This window comes from Musa acuminata, chromosome BXJ3-6, assembly GCF_036884655.1.
Source record: "Musa acuminata AAA Group cultivar baxijiao chromosome BXJ3-6, Cavendish_Baxijiao_AAA, whole genome shotgun sequence".
Classification (NCBI taxonomy): Eukaryota; Viridiplantae; Streptophyta; class Magnoliopsida; order Zingiberales; family Musaceae; genus Musa; species Musa acuminata.
Genome location: NC_088354.1, coordinates 30,661,403 through 30,682,201, shown reverse-complemented (window position 1 = coordinate 30,682,201; position 20,799 = coordinate 30,661,403). Strand labels below are relative to the sequence as shown.

Below are 20,799 nucleotides of genomic sequence, written 5' to 3'. Positions count from 1 at the left end.
ACTGAATATACACCGAAATCCTGATCTTGTTCTGTGATTTTTAGAGTTCAAAATTGTTGTAAAGGCCAAATGTTCTTCTCCCTCTTTTCTTCCAAGTTCTGAGCTTAAAAGAGAGGAAAGAAAATTCTGTAAGGGTTGTCTCCTAAGCCCGTCAAAAGGAGTGAAACTGTAAAAGGGTGGTTGGCCTTCGCCTATTGAAGGAAGGCCTCTAGTTGACGTCGGTGACCTCGTCGGTGGAGGAAGCCAAAAGTGGAGTAGGTCAAGATTGACCGAACCACTCTAAATCTCGGTTTGCATTTACTTTGAGCATATTATCTTTACTACAAACCTCCTCTAAAGCTTACTGCTTTCTGCACATATATGATCGGGTTTCAAGCTTTGCACTTTCCGAATCGGCGTTTAGACGTAAAACAGTTTCATCGTACAATCATCATATTTCTGTTTGCGTTTACGTTTTGATTTCTATCATAACTGAAAACTGCCTTTATATCCTTGCTTAAACTGTATCTCGCTTAATCAAGTGATTTACGAATCAACATTTAGACGTAAATTAGTTTTTTCATACAAATATCATATTTCAGTTTGCGCCTACTATCTAATTAGAATCATAACTGCAAACTGCATTTATATCTTTGCTGCATCTCGCTTAAACAAAAGTTAAAGTGATTTACGAATCGGCTTTCTTACCAAAATCACTTTTAATGAACGAACGCAGTTTTTATTTTTCGTAGAAGGTTTTCCGCTGCACTAATTCACCCCCCCCCCCCCCCCCTCTTAGTGCTCTTGATCCTAACATATGCAACTTTCATTGCTGCTCCCCTATACTGTACAGCAGAAGAGGTGGCTAAGTTAATGATGAAGGATATGGTGAAGTATTGGGGAGTCCCGCACAATATCATCAGTGATCGAGACGCTCGATTCTTGGGACGATTCTGGACCGAGCTATTCAAATTGTTGGGGTCGAAATTATACTTCTCCACAAGCCTCCACCCCCAAACAGATGGCCAGACTGAAAGGATAAACTCGCTCCTAGTGCAATATCTTCGGCACTACGTGAGTGCCAACCAACGAGATTGGGTGAAGTTGTTGAACATTGCCCAATTCTCCTACAACTTGCAGCGGAGCTCTGCGTCCAACAAGAGCCCCTTCGAGATCATTACAGGGCAACAATCGTCAACACCTCACACCATGGTAATTGGATATATTGAGAGTAGTCCGTCAGCATACCACTTTGTAAGGGAGTGGCACCGAAATGCATATATTGCACGGGCTTACTTGGAGAAGGCGGCAACAAGAATGAAGAAATGGGCAGACTTGGGAAGGCGACCGTAAGAGTTGAAGATCGACGATTTGGTGTTGGTCAAGCTCCAACTAGCATCACTCCAATTCTTTAGGAATAAAGTATATAAAGGATTGGTGCGCAAGTATGAAGGGCCCTTCCCAATTATCAGCAAGGTGGGCAACGTCTCCTACAAGTTGCAGCTATCAGCGTGGTTCAAAATTCACAATGTTTTTTATGCCAGCAACTCGAAAGCCTACCACTCGGATCTGCAAGATGCTTCCCGAAATGTTCCAACTCGGCTACCCCCCATCACAACCTCCTATAAGAAGCGAGTTGAAACCATTTTAGCGGACCGCAAGATAAAGCTACCCACTGGAGCTAAGCAAACTGAGTATTTGGTGAAGTGGCAAAAGCTTTCCCAAACTGAAGCCAGTTGGGAGCCTAAAGACACCCTACGATATGAAGAAGCAATCATCAACAACTATCAATAAGTGTCGACGAGGGCGTCGACAGTTTAAGTGGAGAAGAATGTCACGAACGATCTGTCACGGACAAACTTCTAAACAAGGTGTTTGATGTAATGCTTATGTATGTCCGTGTCTTTTGGCATGTTCATGCCTTGTACAGCATGTAGAGGGGCGGCCGAAGGCTTAATAGTCCCATTTTAGTTGGGTTGGTGGCCTCTTTAGGCTTGTAAATAAAGGTTGTGTCATGTGGACACGTGCGAGAGATTTTCGGTATGTAATGGATCATTTTACCCTTTGTTGTGCCACTGTTCAAAGCTTGTAAAGTTTGTTTGTAATTTGCATTGTCTATGAAGTGTTTTTCGGAGATGTTTGCTTGTGGATCCCGATTGAGGCGTTCTCTCTAACCCGTTCTCTCTTTTGTTGGTCCTAAGGGACAATGGGAGGCTTCGGGGAGGCTGACCTTTACGGACGGCCGCGCGAGGGTGCCGCACGACTTAGGCAAAACCAGCTAAGTTCGTGACATATGGTATCAGAGCGGGACAAGCACTCATAGAAACACTTAGCATGCAAACTTGGGGGACCTAGCGGGGCTGCGTTGAGGGCAGTCAGCACACGCGCGACCGTTTGGGGGGAAACAGGCATGGAGATGTAGGGAAAAGGAGTCGCTCAGAGGAGCGGGCATCTGAGATTGGCATTCAGAGGAATGGCCAACCCTTCGCGCAAGAGGCACCACGAGAACAGGCAAGCTTGGAAGAATGTGGAGTGCACAAAGGTTGGGATGGCTGAGTTTGAGCTACGGCTCAACGTTGACAACTATACTTGATGGTGCTCTAGGCAAGCGAGGCGCTTGGCAAGAATGAGACCATCCAAGGTGGAATGAGTTGCTCAACGGCCAAAAGAGTTATGCAAAGCTCATAGAGGTGAGGGGAATTGCTAACTCGAAGAATTTGGTACTCATGCATGGGCTTGTATGCGGACGATGGAATGTTCGTGGCCATCCCAAGGCGACCGAGACTCGGCGCGATGGAGCATTAAAACTTTCTCTTCGGCATGTGAAGTATACGTCCGTTGGAGGCTGAAGTGTGCAACGAGTTCAGTATGTTGCTAGGCCTTGACGGGTGCAGCGGGGACTGTATTGACGGGGAGTCGCAATCTAGCAAGTGCGTTTGCAGGAGGCAGAACAATGCACAATTTGTTCAGTAGATCGGAGTAGTCCAAGGGGATGGTGGTCTCCGAAACGAAGAGAGATGTTGCTCCAACGGGATAGTTATCCAAGAGGGATAAGTCCCGGCTCTCCAGAGGGAGAATCATGTGAGACGGACCTCACATGTTGAGGAGGAGTACCTCAACAAACAACAACTCCACGAAGCTCGATGGACTGAGCAAGCGGCGAGGAGTCATCGCATGATCTCGCTTGAGAGAATGCATTGGTGGATGTATTGCGAGATCAAGTGGGGGAGCGACCCAAAGCAACTTAAATGAAGGCATACTTGGAGTCGATGTGGAGATCGGACTCAAGGGAGGGCTGACCCGTGGAATGGTGGGCGCGAGGGCCACCATCGACTCAATGCAAAAACGAGGAGCGGAGCAACTTGGGTGTAACTTGGCGAAGTACTCAAGCCGCATGAAGGGAGCCAGCATAGAAGTTGGAACATGGAGCAGAGGCACAGTGCTTTTCTTAGACAGAGGTCAAGGACATGAACTCTTGCAGAGGTAAGAGTAGGATCATGTTGTTCCATGGGTCCTTCTTTCTGACGGAGCGGACTCATCTTGCATGGTGCCAAAGACGAAGGGAGCTTCGCGGCACATGCACCTTAACTCGGAGAAGCATTTGATGGAGGAACTAAGGTGACTCAATTTGCGGAGGCGAAGTTGGGTTCAGAAGGGCCTTAGCACGGGGCAAGAGGACGCAGAGGCGGGTACTCTTGAAGAATATGCCACAGTGTTGCCATTCGAGTTGCTATGAAGGAAGCAGTGCGCAGTGGAGATTGTGCTGGTAGGGGCAGAGGCCTAGGATCCTGACAATAGTGCACAAATTACAGTGAAGTTGGTGGACTTCGGGAGCTACTAGGCGACTGACTGTCATAGAGTGGTGCTTCATTTAGGTGTGACCCAAGAGTGGGTGGATGAAGGTCGATTGCCAAAGGAGCGAACAAAATCGAAGGTGGAGGAGTCCCTGCGATATATTGGCAGAGGCCACACATATGGAGGGTTCCCAATTCGAGTTTATTCTACAAGGATCAGAATGCAATGGAGATGTCACCAGGAGGCGACATGGTGCAGCGGATCGTGGTGGAACAGTTCATGGCAATGCGATTCACACGACATAGTGCAGCGGATCGTGGTGGAACAACACGATGGCAAGAAGGGCTATGGATTCAAGGAGTGAAGGCCATGGTACCGCAGAGGCGGGTCTTCCGTGCGTGCATCGAATTTTGCATCGGATGAAAACCTTGGTCATCAGCATATGGGGGCTGGGTTCCACCAAGGGAAAAGTTCGAATGCAAGTACTAGTGAGTTCCATGGGAGGAACTTGATCATGCAGAGGTGTGATCGAAGCAGCTGGAGAGTTGGACTGCTCCAGAGCTCATATTCGCTTAAGGGAGCCCGGCAAGTTAGAGGACAAGGTCGAGTAAGCGAATGTTGCTACCAAGGAAGCTAAGGAGAACAGAATCGGTGCAAACCCTACAACGTGATGGCAGAGACCATGCATGGGAGTTGCAGTCTGTCTTTCCATCGACCAAATGGACTGCTTGGAGAACACAGAGGTGTTGAAGCAGGGGGTCGAAAGGGGTGAGGAAGCGACGACGAGTCCAAAGGGACTTAGCTACCCAAAATCAAGCATCAGTCAGAATGGAGGTGGACTCAGAGGAGTGCCACGGAGACATATCTACTGATCGTGAAGAAAAGGGATGCAGATGCGAGGAGACGGATAGTAGGGCCATGGGCATGGCAGCGCCATGGTACCGCAGAGGCGGGACTTCCGTGAAAGTCATTGATCCCTTGCTCTCACGGAGGGAGAGCGTTTGGTCGTGAAAGGGGCTGAGGAGGTGGAGCATGCAGAGGCAATCTCCAAGTACCAAGACAAGGCTGAAGGGCAGAGGCCAAGAAACTTCGTAAGACCAGTGTCAACAGGTTTCTCATCAAGATAGCCGTAAGTGAAGGACTTCGGGTCATGCAAGAGTGCACGACCAAGGAACGAAGCAGGCAGTATGCGGTGCTGTACCTTTGCTACTCAATGGAGTAGGCGGCAGGGTTGATGGAGAAGACGGTACAATCCCAAAGGCGACCTCATCTATCAGAGAATTACTCCAAGTTGGGGTGAAAACTTCCTGCATTCCAGAAGTTCAATGGCATTGAGAAGGTGAATCATAGTAACTAACTCAACGCAAGGAGTGCAAACACTTCAAGTGCTTCAGAAGTGTGAGCAAAGAGCAGGCGAAGGCCAGTAACCAGCTCGATGCATGAAGTACAACCTCGAGGAGGCGGGCGAAGTCAAGTAACCTTTGCCTTCTCAACTCTCAAGAGAATGGGCGAAACCGAGTACCCCAGTTCTCTTATCTATCCAGTAGAGGAGCTCTACACAAGTTCAAAGACCCTTCGAAGATAATGGAAGACAATAGTTGTCAAATCCTCACCAACGGTGATCAGTGCTACTGAGAGTAGATTGTCCGCTTCATTTCCCAACGAAATGCCAATCGGAAGCGGAAGTGATGCGAACCTACTTGGATGTGACAACTAACCGAAAGGAGAGTCAATGAGCAGATTTTGTGGAGGAAGGACCCAAAACTTCATAAGTTTGCGAGACGATGCTCGTTAAAGCTCCAACAAGCATCCACCCAGTTCAAGCAGCATGTGAAATTTTTGAGAGACTGGCGAAGTAAGGATGGTCTTTTCCTTCATTTGGTGGATCTGTAGGAATCAACGATGATCAACACAACTCAGCCAACCCCACACCAGAGTCAGAGTCATTGGCGAGTTGAAGCAGCATGGCGGATCAAAGGTTCGACTACTCAAAAACCGCAGCGGAGAGCAGCTGGGAGCCAGGAGGCGCATTGTAGCTGGAGCAAAAGATTGAAGACTCAGCAAAGGCGAAGAGTTGCAGTGTTCACAAAGGCTTCGACGAGGACGTCGAAGGAATAAGTGGGGGAGAATGTCACGGACAAACTTCTAAACAAGGTGTTTGATGTAATGCTTATGTATGTCCGTGTCTTTTGGCATGTTCATGCCTTGTACAACATGTAGAGGGGCGGCCGAAGGCTTAATAGTCCTATTTTAGTTGGGTTGGTGGCCTCTTTAGGCTTGTAAATAAAGGTTGTGTCATGTGGACACGTGCGAGAGATTTTTGATCTGTAATGGACCATTTTACCCTTTGTTGTGCCACTGTTCAGAGCTTGTAAAGTTTGTTTGTAATTTGCATTGTCTATGAAGTGTTTTTCGGAGATGTTTGCTTGTGGATCCCGATTGAGGCGTTCTCTCTAACCCGTTCTCTCTTTTGTTGGTCCTAAGGGACAATGGGAGGCTGACCTTTGCGGACGGACGCGCGAGGGTGCCGCACGACTTAGGCAAAACCTGCTAAGTCTGTGTCAGATCGTCACGCACCCACAACAACTCTGTTCAATGAACTGTTCGTCGCTCTAATCTACATGCACAGTTACTTGGCATCATGTTTTGGCTTGGTTTTAAGTCCTTTTGCTTGTAAAAATATAAGTTCGAACAAGATGCAGCGCTACAGTGTGACCACTCACCGAACCGAGCAAAACAGCCCCAAAACAGCTCCGTTTTCACATGTCACGGGCTGATTTCTGCAGCCCGCTATTGCACGTGAAACGTCAGCCATCTTAGCACCCGGGAACCCCCCTAGTGGCACAAGGCTGGATGGGGCTTCAGTATAGTATCGGGCTTTGAACAACCTTTCGTAAGTTCGCACGTTACCTTGACGGGAATTTGTTGTCGTGTCCGGCACCCGATAAGCAGCTGTTTGTGGACTTGCAATTGTTCGTTCAACCCTCTAAAGTCCTTGTTTTCCTCCTCTCCCTATTTTCTCTTGTGCACACAAGGTGCTCGCTGAATTGCTTGTAAAGCTTCCCCTTTTCGCGAGACGTTGGGACTTATTCATCGCTCGTTCTTCAAACTAATCAACTTTCTCTTTTACAAGTTCTTCGGAACTTGCGAGAGGTTGCAAGTGGGCTGATCTTTGTGGATGCAAATCATAGGGGCGAAGCACGACTTGGGCAACGTAAGCTAAGTTCACATATTTGCCGCAAAGGTGCCTCACGCCTTAGGCAATTCTAACTAAGACCGTAATAGTTAGGCTTAACATGATAAGATCATAACTAAAACAGAGAGAAATACATAACTATTTCCTATTATTAGCACTGTTCATATAGGAATAATGGTTCTAAGAACTCAATATAATAAAAGTTTTCTAAACCTAAAACACCATTTTAAAGCTCATTTTCTTAATCTCATACTAACTTAAACATCACAGGAATATTTATGAAAAATATAATTTTACAGGGTTTAAAGAGTCGGATGAATTGATTATGGATTGAGATTAGACTAACACAAACGTATAAGAAGACCCCGATTGACTTCGACTTTCGATTCGGATAATAAAAAAATCAGTTAACACTATACGACAATCCTAAGATCCTACATCATTTGATTTTTATAATCAATATAATCATCACATCTATATCAAATCTCAATTGAAAATGTTTAATCTATCAAATCGAATATGGTAAATCTTTTAAAACAAAGAACTATAAAGAATACGTTTTTTGGTCTAAGATTAATAATTTCTTCATTTAAACTGTCTATTCTTTTCACCTTGGAGGAATCTTCTTCACTTAGCACATTTCATAGTCGCACGCAGTAAAGTCATCTTAAGTCATCCTTTCATTAAATAAACCACAGAAATAACACAAACAAGTTTTTAAGTTTCTTTGGTGCTTATACAATGAATGATACTAGAAATATTTTACACCAACAATACGACAACACCACTATGATCCTCATTCATTCCACTCCCAATGATTTTCTTTATTTATGAATTGATGAATCGATGATCTAAATGAATGAAATTGATGAATCGATGATCTAATTATTTATGTTTGAATATGATAGAATAATTTTCTTTTAATCAATCGAAACCGATGAGACGAACTAACTCAGAATAGAATCTTTTCGATTTTGATTCTAAATTTTATATAATTAAAATCGATTCTATTCAGATTTGATAGAACAGAAATTACAAGTTTAGAGTTTACAATTTCGAATGAATATAATTTTGATTTTAAATTTGATAGAACCGAAATCGATAATTGGGAACATCTAAGTTAGTAGTCGGATGTCTCTACCAATTCATATCAAAACAAGTTGACGTCCTACAAAATGTTTTGAAGCGCCGCCTCCAACTGTGGCAGAAAATATTTCCTCGCCATTTATTGTACGACGATGACGTGTCAAAGAATCGCACCACAAAAGCAAGACATAACACGAGACTTCCCAAGACGGTGGGGATCGGGCCAGAATGGACGGCTCACAACACATTCAGTCCACAGAAAGATCAAGGGCAGTTGGGTCATTTCCCTACATACTTACGAGGGAAAAAGGAAGAACCGGTTTCGTCTCTCGGGCGCCGCCGCCATATATCTCGGCGGATTCGACGCTCCCACCATTCGAAACCATCGCATACAACGAAAGCGTGCAAGCGAGCGACAGATCAAAAGCGAGAGAGAGAGAGAGAGAGAGAGAGAGAGAGAGAGAGAGAGAAGAGCATCAAATGGAGGAGGTGAGAGCCACCACGGCCTGGGTCGCCAACCGCGCCACGCATGTGATGGTCGACTCTTTCGGTGGGCGCTCTCCTTCCCTGCCCTTCTGTTCTCCTTGATTCTAGGGTTGGGGTTCCGTAGGGGTGGATTTTGATCGACTGAATCCGTCTTTTTGCGTGCGTCCTGTACGGTTTCTGCTTCCGCTCGTTTTGTGCGTTTATCGCAGGCAGTCATCCAAATTGGAATAGATAAGATTTTTTTGCCCTTTATTTTAAACAATGGTGGGGTGAGTGATCCCAAATGCATCCGCGTGCTGCTGTCATGGATGTTTGCTCTGGTTTCCATTCTGTTTTGTTGCTTGGAATCATGTGTTGGTGATTGATTTCTGTCTCCATCTCTGGATTTTGTTTTTAGTAGCATTATTTTTTGGAGTCAAATTGAGCTCTCTCGGGCTTTCTTTCTACACTTAAATTATAGTAATCAGGATTCCTTTTTCCCCTTTCCTTCCATTCTTTCTTATCATTGACATAGCAAAATGCATAAACGTCCATCATTAAACATGAATGGAGATGGTTTTGTTATGGTGTAAGCAAGCCATGTGATAAGTTTGAACTGTCCAGTGTAGTTATCCTTTCTTCTTTGTCGAAAGGTTTGGAGGATACCATTGTCATATCTGAAGGCCAAAGCCAAATAACGCTTTACCACATTGTCCTTTGACTGCACCCATGTATATGAATGTTGCATTGACGCAATAAAATATATAAAAAAATCAACTATTTCCAACTCCTTGGTTTTGTATATCCGATTTAGTAGATGAACGTCTAACAAGACCCTGTTCACTTGATTGCTGTGGCATCAAAGTTAACAGCGGTAGCAACATCAATGAATACTCGATGGGAATTTTGCCTTAATAAATTTCCTACAAATAACATACACTGTTTGATTGGAATTGTTGATTTCTAAGTGTTTGAATTTTCATGCATCGTGGTTGGGGCTCTGGCAGGATTAGAATGTTTAGGCCTTGATAAAGTTGCTACAAATTTTAATATAACCTTGGGTTATGTTGAAACATCTCCTACTGTCGGGGTTCAAGGTGATTGAGCTCAAAGAGTTGTTCTGATTCAACAGTTGCTACCATATTACTTCCCTTTACTTTTGTATTAATCATTGTTGTAGGGCTATTCTAGTTTGTTCATGTTGATTGTCATCTGATTCCAGTCACTTACCGAGGTACAAGATCGAATATCTAAATCTAACTTTGTTCTTGTACTTTACCGATTTTAACAATATTTGGCACATACACATCAAGTGCACAGGTGCATTTGTGTATTACTCATTCTAATGAGGTATCCATGTCTTGCCTATTGGCTCGGAAGGACAAATAATAACCTATATAGGTTACACATGTCAAAATAAATCACATTTTGATTTTTCTTGGAAAGAAGAAAAGAAAAATTACAAGATGTGATATCCACATTTGCACCCTGTAGGCACCATATATATACACCATGATTATACCAACATGCCAAAGATTCTTCTGGTGCATATCATGCTGACCAGGGAGTAGCATGCACACCATATTTCTTACTGGGATGACCTTTCATGTCATCATTAGTTTGTTGAACTTCAGTTTAAGTTTTCTTCCTTATTATTCTTACTCCTTTTTCTTTTAGAGCTTGAGAAAGCTGTGGATAGTATTCAAGGTTCAGTTCCGAAAGTGAAATGGGATTTTGAAGGGATTCACTACTTCGATGGTGGGCCACTAACTGTTCAATACTTATTTGTTCTTGATGCACTCAACTTCTGCTTTTGGCCAGGTATGCCATCCTTAACTTAAACATAGTACACCGACTATTATAATATTCTTTTCTTTCTTCCTCTCAGTTTCTGCTTGTGGCTATTGTAATGTTATTTTTATGCCTCAACAAGTTAGCTGCTGTAATATGCAAGTTTTATTCAAGTTTTGGTTGGTCATATGTTGTCAGTGCTTTGATCATATTGCTCTGATAAATAAATGATTTCAACTTTTTAGCTTATAACTTCCTGCAGTGTTTCAATGTTCATGTCCAATGATGAATATAATTCTGTATTTGAATACCTTATGCTCTGAGATGATTCTATAGTTTCTTTTGTCATTTCACTGTTGGTTAATGCTTGTTGTTTTTGTTAAATTGCAGGATGAATTTCTTTATTAGCCAAAGTACTATTGATCTCTGATGCATGATTCCCCATCTCGATGAAATTTTTCTGCAAGCAACTTAAGAAAAGCCATGATATGATATCTTCTAAAGCTTTGCTGTGAAGAACAGAATTTTATCTAGTAATGAATCAGTGAGCTCTAGTTTTGGCCTTCCATGATTTGCCTCTTCAAATGTTTAAAAGGCACCATCCTCCTAGTTCCAGTTTCAATCAGTTCTTTTCCTATCATTGAAGTTCTCAGTGTTGCCATGAGCTCATTGAACTACATGTGGGACTTAATAACAAGAAGCATTTATTTGTAATTGTCACAAATGTCACTATCTAAGCTAAATCTATGTGCTTTGACCCTTTGTTTTCTTTTCTTCTAGTAATCTTTCTAAAGGAATCTAATAGGAAAATTGATTAACTTGATCATCTACGGTCAAAACTTCCTTTAGCTCCATTTTTCTAAGTTGTGTACTTCAAGTTTTCAGCAACAATAGTATTAAGTTGATATTAAAACATGTTCTTGAGTACATCTAGGTGTGCTCTATTCATGTTATACATGATGGAACCATGATAAAAAATGCTCTTACATGTCTTTGGTATCATTTACTGTTTTCTGTGTTCTTCTATGTACTTCTATTCTTCTTCCTTGAATATGTTGATTATGTTGGTTAGTTTTTACAACGAATGTGGAATTTAGTTGTTACATGTAATGATATACATCTTCAAGAGAAAAAGAATTTAACTATATTTCTTTCATAAATTTTGAATACCATTTGCAAGATGTGTGAACAAGGTCAACCAGAGGCAATTTCTTATGTAATTTTATTAGGGTAAAGTAATCGCACAACCATGAATAAAGAAAAGCAATTTTTTAAGTATCACTGGGCATGGAAAATGTGACTTAAAGGTATCTAATAACTGAATATTTTTGAATGAACTGATTTGTTTTTTCTTGGCTTCAACTATGTTCAAGGGCATGAAATAGTTTAGTGTAGTATGATACTGATTTGTCTTCGATGAGATTCTCCTTGCAAGTGGGATGCTTCCATGATGTCTTTGTTTGATTTTATGAGCATTCCGTGATACATGCCTTTTATGTTATGCATTTTGTCCAACAAGCTTTTATTGATGTTAAGCTCCCATTATTTTGTCTAAGCAGATGAAGAATTAATCTATGATCACTTAGCATCAGGCTTAAAGGCTTCACTGCAGAAAGATAAATATGCCCTTGATGCAAATCGTTTACAAATGTACACTGGTATTACTTTGTGTTCTTGCTGCTTATATTTCTAAAACATAGTAGCTCAGAGTTTTCATTCTTTAAATCTAACTTCTTATTCTTGTAGTGTTTTCTTTATGTTAGAAAATATGATGTTCTAGTGCAGTAAACAGTTAATGGAACTTGTTTTTTATATACTAGGTCCCCAACTGCGTGAACTATTGAATTGGTCACGCCCACTTCCACTAGAAGAGGAGCGAGTTCGCTTGCTGCACGAGGTAATATTCTTTGCCGACTAATTTAAATTAAGCATGTTGCAGATTTTTTGGAATTGTTGTGACACCGGTGTTGTAAAACTGTTTTTGTTTTTCATTGTTCATCCTCATGCTTAAAAGGTCCTTGTTATAGGTTTCCTGTGTTTCTTTTGGTCTCTAATTTTCTGGTCACATTACTTTCCATTTCTAGTAGAACACAAAATTATCTTGAAGATTGTTTAGCTAACAATCATTTCTGCCTTCTTTTCTTTAATTCTTTCAGGTAGGTCTGGAACTTGAGAGAAACTTTGGAGGAGAGGCAGCTAATCTTGTTAAGGCATCCAAAAATTCTGCTGCATCTTTAATTTCAATTATTACAAGCAACTTTCCTGGTAAGCTGCTGCTGTTCTTTCATCTTTCGTCTGTTAAGCTGGTAATTTCAATTATTACACACAACTTTGCTGGTAGTTGATGTAATAAAACACATAATCATCAACTAGAATCTTTATGTTTTGCTACGATAGCACAAGTTCCTGCAGTAGTCAAGATATATATATATATATATAAATTGTACAATTGTAAGCTGATGAATCATACTAATTTCATTTTTCTGTAATTTGTCATGCACATGTTTAATGCATAAGTAGTTGCTTCTTTTTCTATCAGCATGAATTATTCTTTTTTAATATTTTTTTTATTAGTGTTATATCATTTATTTAAGCGTCAGAAAGAAATATATGCTGTGCACTAATCTTGTAACATTGAATATACGAACTGTTTAGGCCATTTATCTTGTAAAGGAGAACATCATCTATAGCTAGATGCATCTTTGCCTACTAATATGAATTGATTTTTTGAGGGATAGTATTTTTGATGAGCGACTCTTTTGCTTTTCCACACTAGGCATTTGAATGCAATGTTCCAAGCTCATGATCATGAAAAACAAACATTGCCAGTTTAGGCTATTTATTTCAACAGTTTTTTCTTTTGTTTGAATGTCACTGTAATAAACTAATCTATGAACCGAAAAGTTCAGCATCCTTCAAATCATCCAAGTGTCCATAGGATTATAAATTACTGACGTAAAAATCTTGAGAGACTCCAAGACAGGAAATCGATAGCTAAAAGGACAATGGAATTTACATAAGATCATGTATAGCACAGGTGGAACTTGTTGGGAAGTGAAATGTAACTATCGAACATGTCTTAAACAAATCTGGTTGTATTTTCCTCCTGTCTTTCTATGTTTGGAACTTTCAGAACTATAATTTGTACTTTATATGTCTTAAAAAAAAAATTTATATATTTTTCATATGCTTGTTAATTCAATTGGCAGTAGTCTTGTGTGTCATATCTATGCTTATTTGATGCTAACACCTAAAGCCTCAAGAGTCATTGGCAATAATTTTGCCCGAAAGCCATTCCACCAAGACCATCTACTAAAACATTTGCTTTTACTGTTTTTTTATGTTTCTCTTGTCTGTTTAGAGTTTTATCTTATTAACTTCATTGGCAAGAATTTTGCTCGAAAGCCATTCCACCAAGACCATATACTAAAACATTTGCTTTTACTGCTTTTTTATGTTTCTCTTGTCCTTTTAGAGTTTTATCTTATTGACTTTGTATGATGGAAACTAGGTTTTCGAGATCATTCTCTCTACAAAGGTCACCAGGTTTTCTTATACAAGAGGGCACAGATCTTTGTTGCTGATTTATGGGGTGCCTTCAAGGGTGAAGGATACGGAAAGTTCAATGACATTAGTTCCATCACAATATTTGCCGACTATATCATCCCTGCTGTCCTGAGGCAGCTTGGCATACTGAAGTACAGTTCAGCTTTGTCCGACTCTATCGACTCAAAAATTGAAGTTTGCGCTGGTAGTGAGGAAGAAGTTGAGATACGTGCTTGCTCTATTTATGCTGTGGAGAAAATGAGAGAGCTCATCAAATCAAAGTTCAAAAAACAGGTATCTAAATTGCCGACATAAATTGACAATTCGGGATGAAAATGGTCCTGTTTATTATCCATAGATCTATTATTTGTAAATGGTGGTCCTGTTTATTTTCAACAGCTAATTGGTGAGTTATATTTCACTGCACAGGTGCTCAGTATAGAAATGGATCTTTGGCTTTGGTCCTATGGAGTTCGAAACTCCGCTTTGCCTCATCATCGCACACTTTCAATATACTATTGATTGATTTCATCAGCAGAGTTTGGTTTTATGGCATCTTCAAAGACAGGTCTGACTTGATTCTTACAAGTTCATCTAGTGAAGCTAATTTTAAGAATTGTTTGCTCTGCCCTATTATGAACAGGCCATATATTTTTTTTGCCAAAATTTTGATTTTAATTATCATTTTGCTATAACGTATGCATGTTGTGGGGTTCCAAATCAGATTCTTATTCCCTCGATCATTTCTGCTAGACTATCAAGTTTTTTTTTTCTTTTTTACTTTTTTTTCTTGGTATTCCTATTTATTTTACGCAACCACCACCATCAAGACACGAGATAGTTTATGAAAAGATGATGATGATGATTATATATCTATATATATATATATATATATATATATATGTATATACATGTATATGTATGTATATATGTATATACATGTATATGTATGTATATATGTATATACATGTATATGTATGTATATATGTATATACATGTATATGTATGTATATATGTATATACATGTATATGTATGTATACATGTATATACATGTATATATACATATATATATATATATGTAAAAGAGCACATTTTTATAAAGCGTCCAATCTGCTTGCAAAGCAATTAGACGGTCAAGAAGAGGTGATCGATCGCGAGAACACGTCATCGCCATACTCCTGGCATCCTTTAATAGTTTCAGAATTAGTGGTTTCAATTTCCTAAAATCAAGAATTTGAATATAATCGACAAGAGCTGATTTTGGAATCTGTACTGAAGTCTCCGGTTTCGATGATTTCGATTCAAACAATTATTTTTATTTAAAAATAAAAAATATTTTTAAATAATAAAAATAATTTAATTTATGAAACCCATGATTAGAATCATCAATTTTTCCAACTTATATATATATGTATATATATATATATGTGTATATATATATATGTATATATACATGTATATATATACATGTATATATATGTATTATAATGATCTTGTGATGATATGATAAAATATTACCTATTAACTCACCAATCATCAACTCTGTCTACAAATTGAAAGATATTTGCAATTTACCAAACTAAGTCTACAAATTCATATTCACTGGATAAAATTTAAAAAATATATAAAGAGCCATCGACATCAATGTGCCCTACTAATAACCTGAAGTCCAGAAGCAACCATTAACGATCTATAACATTACAGTGCAACTTGTTCATATGGTTAAAATATATTCCAATAAAAGTCTTAACCAAGTCAAAACCTAGCAAAGATGGCATCGATAACCGTGATAAAACCATTGGAATTTAGCTTACTACATTGTTCCAACTGTCTTTAAGGGTTCAATAGGTGAACAAAATCCAGCAGATCACACATATTACCAGAGTTCATATGGAAAAAGAACATGTGAAATAAAAGAACTCCTTTCAATTTCACAGCCTCCATCCCTACCAATAGCAAACCTCTTCAGCGGTACTGCACAAACCAAAAACAAAAGAAGACATGCATCAAAGATTGCATCATGACACACCAAAAACAACCAAACAGAAAATGTAGTGTAATGAACATAAGAAAAATCAGAAAGCAACATATACCGATTGCCCGGTTCTCTAAGCAGCACATATTTAAATAATGTAATTTCAAATTTCAAATTTTCAGTTAGTGAAATCAAACTATAACAGGACTGAAATTTTATGTTTTCACAATGACATGAAATCACACCTAATTTAACCATATCAATAAAGGAACATAAAACAAATGCATCATTGACATGAACAAAATTTCTTTTCCGGTTAACTATGTTATCTGCATGGTTCTCAAACCTGGAATGAAAGGAATGCATCTACTTCTCACATTTAAGAGAGCATTTAACATTGATCACCATCTACAAGCATAAATCAATTCATGTGCCCTACAAGAACACCTTTCAAGAATACTTATTGCTTCAACAATCAATAAAGTTGGAGGTAAATGATGTCAACACGAAAAATTCAAACTCGATAGGTCATTTAACAACCACATATAACAGGACTGCAGAATTATTTGATATTTTCTCCATTATCAAGCTACAAAACACTTGCACATAACAAGGCAAATATCAATCGCTAAAGAGACTAAAACCTAAAATGAACATAACACGATTTTTCAATTGTGATACTTTCTTTAGCGTTGTATTATTTGCAGGTTCCTCACAAAGTCAAAGGCAAATCCACGGTAGGAAACACTTTGGAAGATATTCAAGTTCTTTTAGAAACATCTCCACATGGACATCGATCAGTAGACGCAAATTCAAGCATAAAAGGCATGGAACAAATACAAATCTGAGCATCGAAAACATATATCAATATCAAAAATTAAAGAAAGGTCAACACTTGATAAACAAGAATAGAAGATAGATTCGAAGAAAAAGCTCCTGGAAAACAGCAAGAGAACCACAAATCAACTTAGGAATACTCAATAATAAAAAATAAAAAAAGACAGATACAAAGATGGGCTTAGGTGGTATTCAATGGTAAAAACAAGAATAGAAGATAGATTTGAAAATAAGAGCTCATAGAAAAATAACAAGGAGCTAAAAATGGACTTTGGGTCAGAAAATAACAGCACTGAAACCTACCTGATGCTTCGAATGATTATCTCTGAAACCCGAATAGTCAAATAGATCCATGGTGAAATTAGATATGAAGACAAACAAAAGACCTAGCAGAATGTTTAACATTGTAACATAGTAATTATATTTTACAGATTTTTCAATGTGACAATATCCAAAAAGACCTATCCCTGCATCGCCTACCTATACAACCGAAAGATAGCTAATTCTTAAACTTATCATCGTCTTCAAATCCTTCAACAAAGTATCTTGAGGATGATTGCAAGAGTAGATAAAACATAATTATGCACTACAATAAGAAACTTATTTCAAATGGTCAACACTGGAAAAAACAAATCTTACACATGTAAACTTAATTCCACCAACAAAGACAAATCCCTTCATCCAACAATATATCAAACACTCAAAAAAAGAAATCCTTTAACCACTAAATGATAACATCCAGAAAGCACAAAGAATAATTCAGAAGCGCGACAAGCAATGATGTGGTCTCAGCTGCATTTAAGAGAATACAAATCTACCTTAATGAAGCCAATTGCTTTGGCATTGCTGCGGAAGCACTGTCTGCAACACATAAGCCCATACTTCCTGATCAATCCATGAGGATTCCCACAAACACGGCTGCAGAGAAAGATAATAATAATTAGGTTACAAATGATTAAGAATAACACAAAAATTACACTATGATGCATTAGTGACGCGAATCTCAAAACATATTGACTATCTATCACCAATCGCTTAAAAGGCAAAGTACAACACCCGATACTGTCGTACATAATTGCCAGAAAGACCAGCTTTTGCTGAATCATCCGACTTCCGCTCCAAACTATGCGGTTATAATTGTCAAAATTCCTTTCTTTTTTCTCTTTACATGTTCTTGTAATATAGAGTTTTCGGAAACCGAAACATAATACAGCTGAAAAGCAAACAAAATTTGAAGGTGCATCAATCGATGAATAAAAGTCAATTTGAAAGTTACACACACGAAGCAAGATATATCAATGAACAAGTTCCTGATAACAGAGTAGGATCAAAACTAAGGACAACGTTAGATATTCTCATCTTTGACTCCAATGTTTAAACCAACCACATCATCTGGGCGGCGGGCAAGAAGAAACGGAGATCGCATCCAGGTTTTCTCAGCAATCTCAAAATTACTTAACAGGGAGAACAAATCTTAAATTGAAAGGCACGGGATCTAAAAGGAGAACCAAAATCGCTCACCAAACTCGGGATCCGGGGCCGTAGTTCTTCGGATGCGAGTTCCACACGTTCGAATGCCCCATCTCTCTCCGCTCGCCGTTCTCACGCTGGGTCGCGCCGAGCCTTGATCCGTCGTCGATGGACTTATGAGGAGGGAGCTGCGTTTTATAGGATCGCATCGGGAACCCTAATTGACTTACCTAATGAGTGATCCACCGTCCGTTGATCCATCCATCAATATGTGCAGTCATGATCGGACGGTTGAGTTTTCAGACTCGTATGGAAATAACACAGTATCGCGGAACCTTCCACTTCATCTCCTCTTGCTTCGTTTCTCCTCACGGACTAGACAGTAATGGTTCATTATTTGGTAGGGTAAGAAAAATTCGATTTTTAAGATGTTGGCATTGTGCTAAGAGTCATATTTCAAAGAGGAAACATGTTTCTTCTCTCACCATTTATGCTTACCTAAGTTCTATTGGTGTCAACTGGAACCTAGTAATGATCTTGATCAGTGTCATGAGATTATGATCTGCTAAGGTCAATATTATTAATATTGATCTTCGACTCGACATGATAATAAAATTATTTTAAATTATTTATTTTATGTGTTATCGTGTCTCAAAAGAGAAAAAATGTGATGAGGAAATCAGAGAGAATTTCTTTTGATGATAAAAATTTTGTATTCCATATCTTATAGCTCGCTCATATTTGTCATATATTTCGCATCTCATTTTAGTCTATAATAGTAATAATAATGATAAAATCATAAATCTTAATTATTTGGGATCGTGTCTTATTTTAGTTTGAGGACCAAAAATATTCGTATCATATCTCATAGTATTCCAATGACAATAAACACTTATATTTTGTATCCTATATATAAATAATGATTGAATATCATAACTCATGTGGTTAGACCCCTCTACGAATTAAGTAAATTTTGATTTTTTTAAGATAAAAAAATCGATAAGAAGTTCATGTGATTAGATAAGTTTAGTAAGTTTGAGATGACTACTTTGTATAGTGTTGGTATTATAACCATTATCGATTATAAGATATTTAAGTAACTCAATGAGTCTTTTAATACTATGTTAATATGACATGTCTAGTTGGTGTTTCATCATTTTCTAGATCTAAGATAGCCCTCCAATCGACATTTGGTTATATTTGGGCTAATTAGTTGAAGATGATAGTCATATCTTTCCCTATTATGCTTCATGTATCGATTTGTTTATCTGATAATATAAGGTTTATTTTAGGACCTCAACAATTATTGTTTACATTAAAAAAAAAAGACTTGTACTCATCTAATATGTGGGCTAATTGTTTACATAAAAAATGATTAAGTGATGATTTTTTTAAAAATCCTAATAGTAGTGTTGGATACTTTAGATTTTTTTATTTTTTTATCCTAGGTGGCTTATGACGTACAAAAGAGATGAATTAACTGTATTGGATGCTTTAGATTTTTTTTATTATATACAAAAAATGGGTTATATATTTTTTTCGATGAGAGTAGGTTGTACATAATTTGCTTGGGTCAACATTTTTTCTTTTGTTCAATAGGCCGAATATTCTTTGTTCGATAAAGTGGTTTGAACAATTTTTACTAAAGAGTAGGTTGGGCATTTTTTATTGATAGGAACTAATCAAACATTTATTTTCGCGATGAGAGTGGGGAGAGTACTTTTTAGTTGATAAGTGTCGATCGAGCATTTTTTTGCCCGATGAAAGAGATACCTTTTAGAAATGCATGTTATTAATATTAATAAGTGAAAGAATGATATGATCATAAAGAGATATCTCTCCTTGAGGATATGATCTTATACATAATGGGATTTTCGAAGAGATCCTTATACTTATTTTTTGAGGAGATACATTTCTATCTGAATTGGTGAGGTTAAGATTTTTTATCCAATCTTATGTGATCGATCATTTTTGTTAGATTTGTTATGTACTCTCAATGAGAAGAATGGAGTGGAGTGCACAGAGTTAAATAGATCAATCGAATTAAAGATGTGATGACATTCATGAAGACATAATTGACTTTGATTAACTTGAAAGACAATCGTTTTGAGGATGTCGGTGGCTTAACGATATGTTAATTTTGGAGAACATACTTATTTTAAGGATATGACTATCTTAAATGATATGATGATTTTGAGGACGCAACTGATATAAGAATTGAATATCTTGAAAGATAGATATTTTATAAACACAATCTGACTACTATCTTGAAGGATATTGTCATTCTAATAATGCAATTAACTTGAGAATACAAGGTACAATCATTTTTACAATATAACTATCTTGACAACATGAATTGACTTTAGGAGACATGGAGAAGTTAGACCATTTTCTATGCTAGTGAGCAAGAGTATGATTGCTTTGAACTTTGGAATGTCATCTAGCCTTTGGTATGCATTGTCCCTAACATGATACAACCTTTTGAGATATTGTTAATATTAAGTAGGTTGTTCATCTCTATATTACTTTCTAGCATTGTCCTTTTTTCTTGGCACGAGTGTTTTAATCATTAAATATTGATTTATCCTTTGGAGTAGGTCTAGAATATCATTGAGTATTTTTTTCTTATTGAATAAGAAAACATTGATGAGGCTATAA

The 20,799-nt window shown here is 38.4% G+C and overlaps 2 protein-coding genes across 2 annotated transcripts; one reads left to right on the top strand and one right to left on the bottom strand.

Moving 5' to 3' along the window:
- Positions 1–8,379: 8,379 nt before the first annotated feature.
- Positions 8,380–14,601, top strand: LOC135640594 (uncharacterized). Its single transcript, XM_065155210.1, has 7 exons — positions 8,380–8,606; positions 10,199–10,342; positions 11,872–11,970; positions 12,133–12,209; positions 12,469–12,577; positions 13,824–14,152; positions 14,288–14,601. The coding sequence occupies exons 1-7, from the start codon at positions 8,537–8,539 to the stop codon at positions 14,378–14,380; spliced, it is 921 nt and encodes a 306-aa protein (XP_065011282.1). The 5' UTR covers positions 8,380–8,536; the 3' UTR covers positions 14,381–14,601.
- A 925-nt stretch (positions 14,602–15,526) lies between these two features.
- On the bottom strand, positions 15,527–18,308 carry LOC103988928 (40S ribosomal protein S29). The gene is given in 3 exon segments (NM_001378616.1): positions 15,527–15,833; positions 17,490–17,589; positions 18,193–18,308. Coding segments are annotated over 3 exon segments (171 nt in total). The 5' UTR covers positions 18,255–18,308; the 3' UTR covers positions 15,527–15,824.
- Positions 18,309–20,799: the final 2,491 nt, after the last annotated feature.

What these genes read in the sequence shown, in the direction of transcription:
- LOC135640594 (XM_065155210.1), top strand. Translation starts at nt 8,537, where the DNA reads ATGGAGGAGGTGAGAGCCACCACGGCCTGGGTCGCCAACCGCGCCACG. An exon ending in TGTGATGGTCGACTCTTTCG is followed by an intron (nt 8,607 to 10,198) that starts GTGGGCGCTCTC and finishes TTTTTCTTTTAG; the next exon opens with AGCTTGAGAAAGCTGTGGAT. An exon ending in TCGTTTACAAATGTACACTG is followed by an intron (nt 11,971 to 12,132) that starts GTATTACTTTGT and finishes TTTATATACTAG; the next exon opens with GTCCCCAACTGCGTGAACTA.